Source organism: Micromys minutus (genome assembly GCF_963924665.1).
Source record: "Micromys minutus genome assembly, chromosome: 23".
In the NCBI taxonomy this organism is placed as follows: Eukaryota; Metazoa; Chordata; class Mammalia; order Rodentia; family Muridae; genus Micromys; species Micromys minutus.
In genome coordinates this window covers 36,698,811-36,717,471 of record NC_137958.1, presented here as the reverse complement: position 1 = coordinate 36,717,471, position 18,661 = coordinate 36,698,811, and the positions used below count along the sequence as shown (strand labels likewise).

Genomic DNA, 18,661 nt, shown 5'->3' with positions numbered 1-18,661 from the left:
CTCTGTATACTCCCTCCCCTGTAAGTCTCCATGTGAAATCTGTCCTCAGTGGTATGATTTTACAGCATCCATGTCTTAGATCATAACGATGTCTGTCAGGTAGAGTGTGAAGTCACAAGTCTGTAAATTCAGTACTAGGTCATCCTCTTGACTACAGTGCGAGCTCAATACAAACCTAGGGTACACAGGATCCTGATTCAAACACACACACACACACACCACATTTATATACACAAAATAAACAAATTTCAAGAACTCAATATATATTTTAAACTAAATCATAATATATAATAGAGCAGTAAAACTTGCAAGTGTACAAATGGAAAAGTTTAAACTTCTTTCGATTAAGATGTCAACCAGCCATTTCTAACAAGAAAAAAAGTTAAATTACCTTCATGAACTGTAATGCCACAATTGTCACACTGAATTATTTCATCTGCATCTTCACTGTTATCTCCAAGACAAACACAGCAAATCAGAATGTGGTCCATTTTTTGGGAACTCCAGTTTTGACTCTTCTCAAGAATCAGCGAGTCCTAATATTAAGATAAATCACAAAAAAAAAAAAATCGTACTTTAATTTAAAAAGTAATTTAATTCACACAATTCTCATTTTGTTCCAAAATACTTTCTTGTACTTCAAATTTATGTGGCTTTCTATTAGTAGATTCAAAGTGTGCTACACCACTGTCCAAGGACCCTTCCCACACACCATCTTACTCTGTAATAGCTCCGCAGATGCTCCTCTGCAAAGGCAGAAGGCACAGATATGCAAATAGCTCTATCTGCTTAATATTTTGACCCTGGCCTTTAAACTAGGGGAAAGGATCACTTAATCATCTAATAATTACCAGCCCTATATACAGACTTTCAAAGTCTAAGACGTGGTTCCTCTACTTCAATAATGTTCCTACCTAGAAAAGACAAGACACACATATACAAAACAGGAGGGAACAGGTAAGCATAACATGTAAGCAAGTATGTATGTGATGTCTGAGAGACTCTAGACTCCAACTTGTAAAAGGTCTAGAGTTACCCAACTACTCAGAAAGAGCTTGAACTCATAATCTGGAGAGAAAAAGTTAAGTGGTTGCTAGAAGAGTGAGAAAATGTGCTCCTTATATTTACGGCAAGAAACATCTACTGCAAACTGGTAATAAAAGACAGTAGCTACTATCAATATAAAGGATAAAAGCCTTACTATCAGATGAGCATAAAAGGATAACATTTCAGGAAACTGAAATCTGTCCATTTTCATGTGACCCTTTTGCATTTGTGTGTAAACTCTAACAAGAGAACACTTCAGCCTGGCACAGCCGCTCCCAGACAGCTCCAGCCACATGCGAGGGTTAGGCAGGATAACTTGAGCCTGGGAGGTAAACACCAGTCTGGATAAACTAACAAGGCTCCACCTCAAAATACAAGGTAAAGAGTCTTGTTATATTCATATATAACACTTAGCATAACAATGTGGCAGATTTGTATATCTTCATTTACAAAGCCAACCACAGTCAAAAGCCAAATTGTTGATAGCTCCATGCCACATTTGCAAAATATATTTCATTCCTTATTAGTATTTTGCTGGTTTATATCACTTTAAAGTCTATCAATACTCTCAAAGGTAACACTTGGAACCATCATTTCAATAAAAATTGTACATACTTTTAAATATTTTGTGGGGAGGAGCTTTATGCGACAAGATCTCGCATACCCCAATATGTTCTTGAACTTCCTAGGTACCCATGGTTGGCCTCAATCATCTAATCCTCCTGCCTCTACTCTCACTAGCTCTGATTACAGGCATATGCCACAACACCCACTGACAGTCCTTAAAGGTCACAATAAATAATTCTCTTGATACATTTGATGCATAGCATCAAGAATTACAGCTGTGAAAGAAATCAGGGAAAGCAGTGAGACTATGTTGTAAAGGAAACCCACGTGTTTTATTTTATCTTGGTAGCTAATGAACATCCTCAACACCGTTTGCAACTTTCACCTCGCAGCTGTTGAACATACAGTGTTCCTGTTTGTAGAATAAGAGTGACAAAATTTAAAGGGAACAGGAAGGTTGCCGTAAGATTCCTTGAATAAAGATCCTCCATGCTGCATTAGCCATGCTCTTCCTCCTCGCCTCCACACTTCCTGTACATGGCTCCAAAGAGAAGGAGGGTCTGGGGTGGGCTATGTTCTTTAGAGCCTCAAAGGCAAGTGACAAGCCCAAATGAGCACTGATAGTACATCGTCCCCTTGGTAACGCCAAACGTTTTTATAGGCTATCACTCCTAGGTTGGTTTTGGTTTTCTGTTTTGTTGACTATCACAGACTAGGAAATGACCTCATGAAACAGTCTGATAATTAATAGGCTACTGGTGTTAATAGCCTGTCAACATTTGTTATGATAGAATTACATCTAAGCCTTAGAAAATGGCTTAATACAGAAAATAAGACAATTCTATGAGCAAACCTGTGAATGGAAAAAAAAAAAAAAAGTGAACTTCTTGAAGTAGAAACTAAATCAATGGTCTGTCACTTCTCGGCATGTGCCATGGCTTTTCCCCTCTGCAAAGGGGAGAAAATGGATTTTCTCTGTTTGCTGATTTTATTCAGAAGAACAATGAGTAAGCTATCTATGCCAGCCCTCTCTACATGTCCTATGCTCTAGTGCCTGTGAATAAGAAAACAGCAGTGACGGCTGGTTAGGGCCCTCTGATCCAGAGAGACACTTATTCCAACTGTAATGCACAGTAAGGGGACAGCAGCCCTCTAGTGTTCCCTAGCAGCTGGCCACAGTGGTTCAATAGGAAAATCTAAACCAAAGTTTTGAAAACATGATCTCAGTGTCTGTTATTAGAGCAGATGTGCATTAAATTAAATCACTGTTTGTGATTTAAGCACATTTATAATCAAAACAATAGAGTCTAGTTTCCTACAAATTTGTTACCATATCTCTGAAGGTATGTGTCTTTTTCTATCAAAGAAAACTAGGCTAAAACCTTTAACCATTCATTTTTTAACAAAAAAATTAATGAAACTTTATACAAAAAAAAGTTAGAGATAGCAAAAGAAAATATTTTGAAATTAGAAAAAAAAGGCACTACAGTAATAATTCAATTACTGTTTCATTTTTCTCCTTGGAATTTAATCTTAAAGAAATAAACCTACAGGGGGTGAGAATACACAGGGAAATATATTTATATGTAAAGCCTAAGCAAAGGGGACTAAATGGAGAAGAAAGGGGCACATCTAAAGGGAGGAAGGGGACCAAGCAGAGGAGAGAGGGAAGCAACTGAGAACTTAGTATAGTGCATGAAAATGCTGGGTCAAATCCCAATGCTCTGATGCCAATCTAAAAATAAATAAATATTGCCTAGAGTTCTCCCTTCACTCTAAAACATATTTAATGTTCATTTGACATGTTTTCTATAAGTTGTTTATCAAATATATACAAAAAGACTAAATTAAACCTGTTGTATTCAAATTTAATACAGAAAACTCCACTATAATTTGCCTTTACATAGAGCCAGTTCTAAAAGAAAAGAAAAAGTAATATACCAAAAGTGTGACTATAATTATTCATAAATGCTCTATCTGTTGAGTAGAACTTACAGCATTTTTTCCTACAAAAATGTTCAAAGAGATAACTAACTAGTAAGTCAGATATCCCAAACACACACACATCTTCAGCATTATGCTAAAAAGAACCATGAATGTGTTTTGTATTTATTTAACCCTGTGACTGAGTTACTTAAACATACTTGCTCTACGGAAACACAGATGGTTTTTCAAGAGAAAGGGTTAATATTTTTTCCTACTTAAAGTATTAAAAACTTTTGCCAAAATCTTTACATATTAATTGCAAGATCAGTGACATTTATCATTAAACATAAAGAACCTTATATGAAAAATTCTTATACTAAGCCAAAAATATAAGGTTGTACTTAAGAAAACAGTAATCCAAGATCCAAACTGTTCTACAGATCCTCAATGAAAAAGAAACATTTCCTCCTTAACAAAACAAGACTGGCAATTCTGACAGAATTTCGTCCATTCATAAATTTTCAACTATAACTCTAGGTTCAATGTCTTGAAAATGAGAACCATTTTCTGAAAATGTTACACTACCCATATTTAAAAAATTTAAGTCAGAGATAAATGGATTAACAAAATGGTATCAGTGACACTCGGAAGTTTCAAAATGAAGGACCAAAAGGAACACAGCCATACTGCAGGGCTGTTATCCAGACTGTACTAATTTAAAAACTGCAAAAGCAAAAGTCAACAGTCAGTCCCCAATTTAGAGAAACTGTAACTCATCAAGTGATCTATCTGCTCTAAAGCAGCAAACGTGTGCTCCAGGAAGCTCTCTTGCAGAAAGTGCCCAGGAAAGACTATTCTCATGATGCTGTTTTTGTGCTATCTGCTTCTTTGCTCTTCTTTTGTGAATGGGTAAAGTGTTCAAGAAGCTACATAAAAAAGGTCAGTGTTACCAACCTGACTACTTAACTTGCCTGTTTCTGTATCTTTTGTGTGGTTTTGTTTTTGGTTTTTATTTGTCCGTTTGTTTTAGAATTTCTAAGATTAATTTGAAATTTTAAATGTCAATAGATGTAGTCTACCTAAATAATACTACAAGTCTTCAATGACTTTTTAATAATGAGATCCTAAAGCCAAAATGTCTTATAAGCATTCGTCTATGTGCCTAGGTATGTTGAGGCCATCAGAATTTGAGTTATAAAAGAGCCCTGATCAAAAATAGTGAATTCCTCTAAGAAATTCAAAATTGTTAAGGTTTAAGAGCATCATTTACCTATAGGCAGTTCATATCATTTCTCTACAAATATACTTGACATTATAACTAAGAAAAGTCTACCAAATAATAACTAAGTATGACATGCATCTGTATATTTCTAAAGCCACTTTTTCAGCTGTCTCTACTATGAAATTTCCATTACAGGCAAAATAGAGAAATATAAAATTTCAGAAACAAACTTGTTAACTATAATAAATATTTAGTTAGTATTATTTCCCAAAATCGGTAACTAGGAGAACTGACAAAACCATTAGCCATAAGGCAACAAAAATAAACTTTTAACATCTTTCTTATCAATATGAGAGCACATAAATAGAAAATCTAAACTTATAATTAATAATTTAACTGATTAATTTCTTAAGTAAAATCTGATATTTAATTTATAATTTAAATATAAGTAAAATCATAAAAATTGAGGAATTAATTTTACAAATAGATGATGTAAAGACAAAACTGTAAACAAGCTTTAAGCAGGTTATTCAAGAAAAATTAGCTTTCTACAAGTTATTCTGTGTAGGTACTTTTCTAAGAAATACTTTGGGAATCTCATGACAGAAATATCTTCAGGTCACTTAAATATAGCTCCCATTATTTACCAGAATATTTAATTTTTTCCACTAGAACAAGAAAAAAACCCCACTAACCCATATATGTGATCTTGAAATGTATTATAAAACTTAGTCTATTAAGCAATGTTATCAAGCAGAGGTTATTAAAAAATAACAAATACATTTCTACACATATGCAAGTGTCCCTACATATTAACATGAATGAATCCTCTCCAGAGGTCCTCTATTATTAAATTACTTCTGTGAATAATAACCCAACCATGAAACATTAGATATGCTGCCAAAGTAAGCTCAGTCAATAGAGAATAAGTGCTAAATGCTATAGAAATAAACTGAACAAATGCTCAGTGTAAATATTAACAAATATCCATACATCTGCCAAGACAGCATTAGTAATACAGAGCAGCTCATGCTACAACCTTAAACAGTACTATACTCTCTCCTCAAGTGAGTTTTCCTTTACCTAAAGAAGTAGAATAGCGCAGAAAGCAAGCAATATTCTTCATAGGAATAAGAGCAACATAGAAATTAATCAGAGTTTATAATGCAAATGTAAGCCTTTACTTCATCTCTGCTGACATGGAATCCCTAAGAGTTTGCTATATATTATTTAAGAGAAACAAACCCACAAAGTTTATAGTAAGTCTAACCAAAATAGTTACTACTCTGAACATGTGCAAGCAGAAAAATATGAAAAAATAAAGCATAAAGAAAATCTACCAGTTTAAGCTGCTTCAATGATATGAAAAACAAAAAGAAATGATGAAGAAGTAAATTTGTTGACTTAAACACAACAGAAATGACATAATTAATACAGTTCTACATGTGATGTAACATACATCTACATGTAAGACATCAACTCAATCTTTCTTTTGGAAGGAAAACACATAGGCACACAGACAGAGACACAGATATGTTTAACTGAAGTCTTGAACGTTGCACCTCTGGACCAAAGGGAAAACCTAACTTGCAGTAGAACTTCAATGGCAGGACTGAGTCATTACTGTTGCTTCAGGATAGTAATGTTTGTTCTATGGGGGAAAATGTTTGCTTTTATTTTTACTTCTTTGCAGAGGATTTGTTCATTAAGGATGTGTTAGGAAAAAAAGTACATTTTACTGTCACACACATAAAGCAAGGATTGGTGACTATACTGATGACTGCTATTGCTGATAACTGACTTAACCTTTAAAACAACTCTCTCAAAGTCTGAGAGAGAAAAAAGCTGTGTGTTACCTTCTTCCAATGTATGCAAAAGCCTTGTTTTTAATGTAGCTAGACAAAAACACTACGTCTGAACCATGGGCCTCTACTTTCCTAATCCAGTCATTGCCAGTTATTGTCTATGAAGAGAAAGAAGATAGAAATGGGAATAGCAAACTACCATTTCCCAAGTCTAAGATACAAAAATGTCTCCCTACATACTTTCCTTGGTAACAGAGACTGGAGAATGTTGACAAATAGTGGATAATTAAAAGTTTGTCGACCAAATGAATAAATGTTAAATTCAGGGTGTTCATTCACTCCTACAACTACATAAAAATTCAAGGAAGCCACTTAAGAAAATAAGCACTGATTTAGAAAATTCCCTTTCCCCAGACAAACAGATAGCATAAAAATTGGGTTGCTCTACCTCATTACTCTTGCTCTGAGATAGGGTCAGGCTATCATTGGTCAGTTCCTCATCATCAGCACTGTTTCTGCTAAGAACTTTACTCTTCTTCTTCTTACCACCTGCTTCACTAGCAGGGCTGCTATGGTCTTCATCATTGCCCTCATCATTCTCATCTTCCTCACTCCCACTTCCCTCATCTTCATCATCCTCATTGTCTCCATCACTGCCCTCCTTCTGAGATGCCGATCTCCCCTTTCTCTTTACTACAGTAGGCCTCCAGTCATTGTCATCCTCACTGTCATAATCATCCATATCATTCAGCTCTTCCATGGATACGAAGTCCAAGAGGGGCCGGTTCCGACGAAGATTCCATTTCTTGGGCTCACTGACTTGCTCCTCTGTGGTGGTGGTGGTAGGGACAGAAGGGGAGGTAACAGCAGGAGGGCTGGTGGCTAATGTGGTGCCAGCAGCAGAAGCAGCTGCACTATCAGATACTGATGCTTTTTCTTTGTCCTTCTCTCTTTCTTTTTCTTTCTCCTTTCTTTTTCTAGGTCTTTCTCCATTTTCTTCTTCTTCCTTCTTTTCCATTTTAATTAACTGTTTGTCTGATGACATTATTTCCTCTGTAGAATTCTTAAGCTGTTCTTCCTTTACTTTAATGTCTTCATTCAGTTCTTCTTCTAAAATGTTTTCCTCAGAATCACTACAGGAACCTTCTCCACTGTCCTTTGAAGGGTCTTCACTTCCATTACCACTCCCTTCAGAATCTGTTGAAAATATGAGAAAAAAAAACCACACATATGTATATACATACACACACACACACAACACTGACACAAATGAAACCACCAAAACTTGTGGATAACTTGCAAAACAATATAAACAAATCTAAGGCAAAGGATGGTAGACATTCCCAACCTCGTTAAATAATAAGTCAACAAAGTTGATATATGATTTAATTCAGTATGAATTAATGAAGATGAGAAACGAAATGGAAGTTAGAATATACCTTCAACATAGCACCACTGATTTATATCAAATATCTAATAACAGTATAATGACCTACAGATAATTATTTATTTTCTAAAAGTATGTTCTTAATGAGCACTTGACTGTAACTTAATCAATCATAACATAATTTGGTTATTCTTCCTTTACATCTTTCTTTCATATAATATGCTTACTTACACTAATGAATCACATCTCAAGCAAAAAAATGTTAGCCCTGTAAAACAGTCTATTAAATTTTTTTATCTACCAAAACAAGCATAGAAATATGATAGTCAACTTGTAGCAGATGTTGGGTAACTACAAAGGCAAAAATGGACAATACCAATGGCACATAAAAAATGGAAGGTGAAAGAATATTTCAGTCTTCCTGGTTAATAGGCTACTGCTTGTGTCATGTACTGTATAGTTTTCATAAGTTCCAGCTACTAGATGCCCCTGAATTGAAACTTCTGACAAAGAAAGCAATCTGTCCTAAAATGATCAGCTACCTGCCACTGAATAAATGGGCTATGGTTACTGAGTAGCTCGTGCAAGCCTTTAATTAGCAAAGCTGCTTCCATTCCCACCTAGCAACCCAGTACTACTCTCTATTCTAGTCTCGTCTGCACATAAGCCAACATATAACAATTTGAATATTTGGACAGGAGGATAAGTGGATGTAGAAAAAGAACAGGGAGATAATGAATTGTATACCAACTGTAAACTCTATAGAAAAACAAACTGTCTGCATCCATAATACAGAAAATATAAATACTAAAACAGCACAAAGCATTAGTGGTTCCGTACAATTTTAATTTCTATGAATTTAACTTCCTTTGACCTCTAAAATTAACTGGGAATTGAAGGTTCAAAAGTTAATTAGTATATCTAAATCACCTCAGAAGGCCCATATACACAGCTAATAATCAAACTATCCTGTGTGTTAGTTAGCTCATGTAAGAAATGAAAACAACAAATTTTTAATGAGTAAATGAAATTATTATCAGTCTCAAGACTATCAGCTTATTCAATAGTGTTACGAAGAAAAGCAAAAGCGTCATTATTCTACACAGTCTTACACAGAGCAAAAGTGCACAACCACACAAGCCAATCATTTCCTTAGGTTTCAGACCTCAGGAGCCAGGTATGTGTGCTTAAATTAGGAAATGTTCACATTCTATGACATTAATTTGGAATATGCATAATGTACTACATTAATAGCACATTAATACATAAGGTGTTGTTTGATAATCAAATATATCAACGGTATTCAGTATAAATATTTACAGAGTATGAGAAATGACACAAATTAACTATTGGTTTTAAAAAGGTTTTGCTATAAAACAAGTCTGTCAAAGTTAAATTCTTGTAGATCTCTGAGCTTTTTGGATTTAAAGAGTACGGGCTCAATATCAATTCAAAGCAAGTGATATGTTTTCAGCTCAAGAGTTTTATAAAATATTAAGAAAAACTAAGTTTTTAAACCACTCATAATAATTAAGTCTAACCTACAAAGAAAAATCAGCAATAATTTCTACAAATTTTTAAATAATGGTCTTCTGAGAAATAAGTAGATTCCACTAAATACTTCAAAGGCAAGAAAAGATCTCTCAAGCACAGTCACTAAAGAACATTAAGACACAAGCAACACTGAAATCAAGAAAGCTAAAAAGTAGACAAGAAGGAAAGATTCTATTCTTCTAGATCAGGCATCTATCTAGAAGATATTTTAACACAAGAAATTATTAGTGGATATATAACTAAAGCTCACTACTACAGAGTATGAGGGTTCCTGATGAGAATCCAACTTTGTATTACCAGGTAAACTTTACCAATGTCATGGATTTTGCAACTTTATTTTCAATGTCTAAACTAATGCAACAGTTTTCAAATGTAGAGGTAAACTAATATTCTTTGATTTGTTTTTGTTTTATAGTCATGTCTCAGCACAGTACAATGTTAAGATTCAACTGTTTTACCTTTGTATTTGTCAATGTATTATTACAAGAACATGACATTCTTCTCCAAATTCAAATACTAGTGGGTTGCCCAATTTTTTAGTCACACAATGTAACACTTTAGTCATAATCTAATCTAACAACAGGACAAGGATCTCAGGAATATAACTTTTTCATAATTAGTCATATTTTGGTACATTTTCTCCATACTCATTTGAGGGACAGAGATATTTATTTATAATCACAGATGAATAATAATGACAGTGAGAAAACAAGGTCCACTGCTGGCTATATTTTAAAGGCTGCAAAAAAGAAAACATTTCTATTTGCACAATATCAAAAAATACCCCATACTGCCTTCCAAACTTATCATTCTGTGTGGAAGAAAGAAGAGAAGGAAGGAAAACAAAAAAGGAAGAAAACTGAATAGTGTCAATTTTCCAGATATCCCGAAACTATATCTTATGCATAAGGACAGAGCTAATTAATCCCACATCTACAATGAACTATTTTTTTTTACATTTAAAAATAACTTTAAATTTGAACTCCTATTCCTAATGTATTTACCGACTTAAAAAAATATAATAACCTTCAAAGCACATAGTACGTCATGGTGTCTCAAAGCAACATTCATTTCAACTGTTAAGAAAAAAATTTTTGGTTGCATCATTAACAATATACTTTCAAACTCCCTTAACAATATTCAGATAATATAAATGTAATAATCAGCAGTCATCAGTGTCATAACAACAAAACCCTTTTTTTTTTTCATGGTAAAAAAACAAATACAGTCAGTACAATTTAGAGAATTACAACTCTGAAATATAATCTCTTTCCAACAATCCCATAAACCTTAGTCACTCTTTCCGTAGGTACAGAGCAGCAAGAATTAGCACCATAAATAAACAAATTAAATAAAACACCATGAGTCTTCTGGTCAATCCTGATTAACCTCGTGTCACCTTTAACTGATTCTAGAGCCCATCACTCAACCCAACTCAGTCACTACTGACTCTAGTTACGGATGTGCCATCTTGAATTTTCTGGGTAAGTTTAAATTAGGGCTTCTCTGATACAGACAACTCTTTCCCCAAACCACATGCATGCAAGTTCCTCACAACACTGGCAGTCACACAGCAGGTACAACAGGTAGGGAAGACACTACAATACTACAGGAACCAAGTACAGGACAAAGATGCTAAACACCATACTATACTGTACAGAACAAACCTCCACAACAGAATTAGCCAGCACAAAATGCCACCAGTACCAAGGCATTCTGAGAACTCCACATCTAGAATAAGATCTCCATCTCCTCACTGCTTTCCAGGTGTGTGTTTTTTAAATATTCCTTTTACTCTGTCCTTTCCCAAATAGAAATAACATTTTCCCATCTCCATACTTCTCACATTTAATGTTTCCCTCACCTAAATTGTTTTTCTCTATATATTCTTAGTTCACACTCCTCCCCTCATTCTTCGATGGATATTTATCAGTCTGGTCTAAAATACTCCTCACTCCCGACTGGAACTATACACAGAATCAACCATCCCTGTATTACCCATCAGTTAATAACTGCAATCTATAACTTCTTTGTGATTTCACTGTAACATCTGGAAAAGTATTGAGTGAGGCGCTAATGAATGCATTTTGAGCAGGTTAAGCAAAAAGCACTACTGAAAAGAACTACAAATGCTTCAACCGGATTCTTCTAGGCAAAACGGCTGATTACTGACTAATCCATCAAGATCTAGTAACCCACTTTGCTTCATGTAGCAAAGAAGGCAGGAAAGGCCAGGACACCACAAGTTATATTGTTCATAACATTACTAACTGCTCACATCTTCAAAAGTATTCAATTCAGATAAAAAATAATTATCCCTAACCCTAGGCACAAATCAAATAAAATATTTTATTTAAGCTAAACCATATAATTTCCATTACTGGGCTGGTTTAAACCTACAGAAATCAGTTATGCATATATGGTTCCACCTAACATTTCCACAAGATTCTTCTGGAGGTCATTATTATAATTTTAACTGTGCCCTAACTTAGGGCACATCTACTCATTACCCTCAACCGACTATGAGAGGAAATAGTGTTGTTCTAGCATACGCCAATATCTCAGCTATGAGCAGCCAACACACCTTCCAAAAGTGGAAGACTCACTTGCCATTAACTATTATTTTAAAGAAAATTATTTCACACTAGCTCTTTTCCACAATAACATGCAAAAACTACAAAAATAAGCTGAAATCTTAGCTCACAAATACTTGCCAGGATCCAGGGCAGTAATCAACTGCGGATCAGATATGAGGTGGTGGACACTGAATTTTTGAGTGCTTTTAGGGGTCATACATTAGCCAAATAGAACATCAATAATTAGTATATATCAAGATCTGGAATCTTCGCTTGGCTTAATACCATACATTCTTTTTAAGGTAGCTTATAAATTTATCTCTGGACTATTTCATCCCTCATAAAGGGAAATGTCTGTGAATGACTCCACCTCAATAAACAAGAAAATAAATCTATCAAACCAGGATTCACTGAAATAAAACCATTTATGGACATTTAAAGAAAGCAAATGTTGGAGTTTGGTTCATTAATTTCTATCTGCTAAATGGTAACTACTTTTTAAAATCTCACTGACACACCAGTGCGACCTGTTAGCAAAGAATAACCCTGTTAGCCATCCCTAAGAAGACTTTACCTCCTCTCCCTTTCCTTTCTTTTCCTTCTTTGAAAGTACCAAACACCAGTGAATCAACTACATAGGAGATAAAGAGCTGCAAAGTAAAGGTTAAAAAACAGTTAATCGAGGTAGTTTTATCAACTGTTGACTGCTGACGTGAATTCATCAGGTGCCACAACTGTCAGGCCATTTTGATCTTTTCAAAAGTGATCAATTCACTCTTAGTATCTAAACAATGAAAAAATTCTGTAGTCGGACCCACTGGCTATCAGTTTCTGAAAGCCCTATAAGCAGTTCTTTAAGCTGGGTACCTCTATGAGTGTAAAGGAGCATCTCCCTAATGAGCTATTATAAAAGCTAAATGAGATTCTACAGCAAATCATAATGCAAATTGTTTGCTGATGCTATTAAGAGTAACACAATACAAAGTAATATTTTGTTGTCTGAGACAAGGTTTGTCTGTGTAGCCCAGGCTGGCTTTGAACTCAAAGAGAGTTCATTTCAAGTGCTAGGATTAAAGGCATTTGCTACCACTGCCTGGCTGATACAAACTAATTTCATCTTTTCTCACTACCTTTAAGAGGACAGAGGAGAGACTCAGCGAAAGGGAGCAGGATGTTTCAAACTCTCAAACTTCATGATTGGATGTTCAAGACATGTCAGAGGGGCTGGTGCATGATGGGATATTAAAACATGTCAGAGGGGCTGGTGCATGATGGGATATTAAAACATGTCAGAGGGGCTGGAAGTATAGTCTAGCAGCAGAGCATATGAAAGGCCCTGAGTATGCTTCCAGTACTTCGAAAAGAACCCATGGAGGAGATAAAATTAGAAAGGCTTTTATTTTACACTTTATCTAAATGTTTGCCAATGGGAGAGAAACATAAAAAGTTCTAAATGTTCAAGTGTTCACTGATGTTTTGCAGATATAACAGCCCATATCATCTTGTTTCTCAGACTGCTTTAATTGAAACTTAACATATTAAGAAAACACACAAAGAAAAATCATCTTTTCTTTCTGCTTTTAAACTATGTGGACATACAAGTTCGTCCTCTGTTCACATCACTAACTAGAACAGAAGCAAGCTTGTATGCTTTACTCAAGGCACTGTACCTGCTGTTTTAAGGCACAAGGCTTCCTTGAACTTGATTCTGTCAGAGAGCTAGTGTGCAAAAAGAACTCCTCTAAGTATACAAAGGGGACTGATATGGAAATAACATGTTCAAGGTTATTATGGTCCATGTTATTCATAATAGACTCTTCTACATCTGGGGTACCTCAAGTCTTCACTTGATATAGAATGGAAAAATGTTTCTACATTTTGAATAGGATCCCTCTCTACCAGCTAGCATCTTAATAAATATGGACAGGAAGTAGAAGCCCTATAGTACGATCTAATGAAAGGATCTTAGGAAAATGTGAGAAATAAAATGATCAAAATAAATGGTTTGTGTGCTTTTACTGTAAATGAACATTTTAATTAAAACTGGTTCAGAAAATAAAAATTAAAAATGCAGTGAACCGCAGAAAGCTGCGAGAGGGAAAGAGAAAGAAAACATTTACCTGAAGCATCTCCAACTTTAAAATCACTGTCATCTGAACTATCATAATCAAGAGCTTCCAGAAGAGAAGCGGCCAAAGGCTTCACCTGCCTCCTCTTGGAGCTGCGATCCACTGTTGAGAGAAAATATTACAATCATTTTAAAATCTCACCAAACAGGGAGAACTGTGATGCTGGGGGAGAATCTCTAACAGACTTCGACACACTGTGCTTGGTGGAAAAGTTGAGTTTGGGGACGCTCTCTGGTTGCAGAGGGGCTTGGTTGCCTCCGAGGTGAGGCCAAGACCAATTAATTCAAACAGCCCAAATCCTCGCCTAACTTCCATGACTACTCGGCAATCTCTCATTCAGACACCACAACCTACAGTAACACAGCCACCGCATCTCAGAAGCCAGGGCTCACTCCAAGGGACCTCGGGGCGGCTTCCAGCAAGGGTCTGCCTGGCCCGCGGGCCCCACCCATCCCTCCCTGCTCCGCAAAGCCTGCCTGCAAGGAAAGGTGCAGAGGGGCTGAGGCCTCGGCCACACTTACTAAGGAATCCGTGAGGTGGTCGTTTGGAGACCTAGGGAAGGCTGCGGGAGGCAAGGCAGCAGGGACGCGCAGAGGGCCAAGGAGACAAGTCGGATAGCAGATACTCGGGCAGGGCGGTGCGCCGACCGAGCAGGGGCGACCCCGGGGGCGGGCTAGCGTCCCTCCCCCCGCCCCACGCCCGCCCGGCGCCACTTCCCCCGCGCTCCCGGGCCAGGGGCGCCAGGCCCGAACCGGCCCAGCGAGAGGCTCTGCCCCGGTAAAAACTGGAAATAAAAAGGAAACTTTTATTAGCCTACACCAGAAGCAACAAAAGACCCAGAATTTGCAGTCGAGGGCCGACTGCCAGAGACAATGGGGAGAACGACGACCCGGATACAGCTCAGATAAGGAGGAAGTGAAAGCCAGCGCCTAAACGCCGCCGTGGGCAGCAGAGGCTGAGGGCGCGTGCGCACTCGCGCTCCCTCGCCGGGGAGCGCCGAAACCAGCCGGGTTAAATTGACTGGAACTCTGGAACTTTAAGAAGGATCGGAGCTCTCTCACTGCGCCGGAAGCTCCGCCCATCTCCTAGGGAAGCATAGACCCCACTGAAATCATTCCCCATCACCTTCCAGTTATGTAAGATCCATCAATGATTCTGGTTTATGTTTGGAATCTTAAACATAAAACCCGTAACTGGTATCTACGCCCTCTCTCCCACCACCTACTACTTCAGTGAATTTTGCTTTTTCTTAAATAGAAATGTCCAGAAATGTGCTTTCTGCCAAAAGTTTGTAAATGAGAATCTTTTGTCTCTTACAAAAGGAAGGTATTATTACTAGTACTATTACTATTAATTTTATTATGCTTATTTTATGGTCATGGGTGTTTGATCTGGATAAATGTCTGTGTGAGGGTGTTAGAACTTCTGGAACTAGAGTTACAGACAGTTGTGACTACCATGAGGGTGCTGGATCCTCTGGAAGAGCAACCAGTTCTGCTAACCACTGAGACATCGCTCCAGCCCCGGAGATTTTATTAAGTAAGGTTCTGATCATGACTAATTCTTTTTATAGGTCCTGGGAGTTTGTTTAATGTACTTACAAGCTATTCCTCTCTCCTGAAGACAAGTTGTGCTGACTCGAACTCAGCCTAATCTATGTTAAATCATCCCAAGCTTATTTACAAGGGCCATTATAATATGTAACAGATTAGATGTACTACTCTATATGTACTAAATGCTATGCCCATGCAATAGACTAAACTTGGAATGCCAACTCCTAGAAAGACGCTGAGTGAGCTAAAGCTGATTGGCTAAAACTGCAATGATGTGAGGAAGTTAGAACTTTACAATTCCAGACCTTAATTCCAAATTATCCTATTTCTGCCTACCTCCATGTGAGATTTAACATTGTGTGGCTAGCAGATGAAAATCTTTTGGAATGAGCAAACATAACCAATCCCTAGTTTTCTACCAGTCACAGGGATAAGAATGTTGTCAGAGAGAGTCCCAAAGCTCATAGCAGAGTTCTGTCTATCGTGCCAAAACCTGCCTACCAGAGTATTTGAAAAGTATCTTGACTGAAAAGTGATTTTCTTCTATCACAATAAAAAGTTCATGAGATTACTCCCTCATTGGAAGATGAAGTTTAGAAGGATCTAACTGTGTTCCCAGTGCGGTCACTTTATTTAGTCCTCTCTCAAGAGACAGCTATGCTTTTGCATACTCATTACATGTTAAAGTTACATTAGAGTTGAATTCATTGGTGTTTGAAAAGTATTAATCTCGCAGGAAAAAAGTATCCTTTTAATTTATACAAGTTAATACATTAATTAATTAATTATTAATTAAAGCTACTTGGAGACTTCATCTGACCCCAGTCAGAATTGACCAAGACAAATAAGAGAAACGGCAGCAGATGCTGGTGAGGATGTGGGAGAAAGGAGACAATCATTGCTGGGGGAGTGAAAACTGGGACAGCTACTGTGGACATCAGACTGGAGGTCCCTCATGAAGCTGAGAATCCATCTACCTCAGGATTCAGCTATACCACTTACAGTAGCTGGTTTTGTGTGTCAACTTGACACAAGCTGGAGTTATCACAGAGAAAGGAGCCTCCCTTGAGGAAATGGCTCTATGAGATCCAGCTGTAAGGCATATTCTCAACTAGTGATCAAGAGAGGAGGCCTGGCCCATCATGGGTGGTGCCATCCCTGGGCTGGTAGTCTCAGGTTCTATAAGAAAGCAGGCTGAGCAAGCTGGAGAAGCAAGCCAGTAAGCAGCATTTCTCCATGGCTTCTGTATCCACTCCAACCTCCAAGTTCCTACCCTGTGTGAGTTTCAGTCATGACTTCCTTTGGTGATGAACAGCAATGTGAAAGTGTAAGCTGAGTAAACCCTTTCCTCCCCTTGCTTCTTGGTCATGATGTTTTGTGCAGGAGTAGAAACCTGACTAAGACACCACTCTGGGCATTTGCTCATCCATGTCCATTGCTGCTCTATATGTAATCACCAGGAATCAGAAACATTATAGATGTCCACAAGCTACTGGTTGAATAATGAAACTATGATATATTTACACAGTAAAAAAATTATTCAGCTGTTAAGAAAAATGAAATTTGAAAGAAAATGGATAGAAATAGAAAAATTATTCTGAGTGAGGTAACTCAGACTCAAAAACACAAATACTTCATTTTTCAATGTTAGGAAAATAAGTTTAAAAGAAAGAAAAAGAAAAATAACTATTTTGCGCAATTCCAATAAGAGCTAAACCTCAGAACCAAGCCCCTGGTCAAACAGAAGCCAAGCCAGGGATTGGCCTTGATATGCTAATGAACGAATCTGAAGGTGAGGTTAAGGTGTTTAGTGAAGCAATCCCAAAGAATAATAGGGGTGGGAAATATGCAGAGGACAACTAACACTAAAGGCCCTTGTAAAAACATCGCTCTCCAGGCGATGGGACCTGGGAGAACAGGACCTAAAAAGAAGGCGGACTAACTTCTCATGCAATAGCCAACTCATTAAGAGCATCAGAAAATTTAAACTGTTAAAAGGTAAGAATCACAGGGGTAACGTTTCCAATTGCAAGGAAAGCCACACATGTCGAAAACATCTTTATTCCATAGTGGTAATAAATGACAGCTAGCTGTGATGACCCATCTGAAATAAACTCACTCCTATTCACTACACCTGGGCAGAGCACGAAAACAGACTTTAAGAACAAGTCCCATGTTTTCAAGAAACTGAGCTCACAAGACTCTTGTCTTGTTTTCCTGCAGTATCCCAAGCACTTGGAATTCTCCTCACAAAATCCCATTCTTAGGACTGTGTTACAACAGAAATCTACCAGTGTATATGCTTTTTAAGTATATACAACAAAAAAGAAAATGAAATAGAATGCACTTACTCCCCCATATGCAGGGGAAGACAATGCATCAACTAGATATATTATCTTGCCGAGTAAAAACCTGAGTGCTAGGAATGGGTTGAGACACTGGCTGGGTTCCATAAAACCCATCAAATATTGCCAACTATTAATTACTCTCTACAACCTGATAATAAGTCCCTAATGCTGAAGACACAATTTACCTATGTCATTGAACGCGAAGACATTAAGTTAGTGCTTAATTAGAAGCTTCATCCCTAATGGCTACTATTAAGGTGCTCTGCACACTACCTGAGGAGGAGAAAGGTGATTATCAGTATCAACAGCTACAAACACTGAGATCTAGACACAAACAAAAACAACCTGCGTCCAAGATATGCTGGTGCAATAGTGGCACAAAGAATATGGGAGTAACCAACCACTTTCTGATTGAAAGACATCCATATTAATAAACCACAACGCTCAGTATTACGAAGAGAAAAACAACACAACTATGACAAAATTCCTCTCACAAACATTTTGTAGTTTGTTTGTCTTTGTTTTTTGAAGGTCCGTCTTGCCCATA

The 18,661-nt window shown here is 37.1% G+C and overlaps 1 protein-coding gene across 5 annotated transcripts in view; it reads right to left on the bottom strand.

Annotated features, from left to right (window-relative positions):
• Positions 1 to 15,076, bottom strand: part of PHF14 (PHD finger protein 14) — a 120,349-nt gene extending 105,273 nt beyond the window's left edge. For all 5 annotated transcript variants that reach the window (XM_080936177.1, XM_080936178.1, XM_080936179.1 and 2 more), the window contains exons 1-4: positions 14,735 to 15,076; positions 14,205 to 14,315; positions 7,016 to 7,764; positions 392 to 536 (exon numbers count right to left, since the gene is read on the bottom strand). In XM_080936177.1, coding sequence (XP_080792303.1) covers positions 392 to 536; positions 7,016 to 7,764; positions 14,205 to 14,315; position 14,735 — 1,006 coding nt within the window. In that variant the 5' untranslated portion in view covers positions 14,736 to 15,076. The remainder of the gene's footprint in view (positions 1 to 391; positions 537 to 7,015; positions 7,765 to 14,204; positions 14,316 to 14,734) is intronic.
• Positions 15,077 to 18,661: the final 3,585 nt, after the last annotated feature.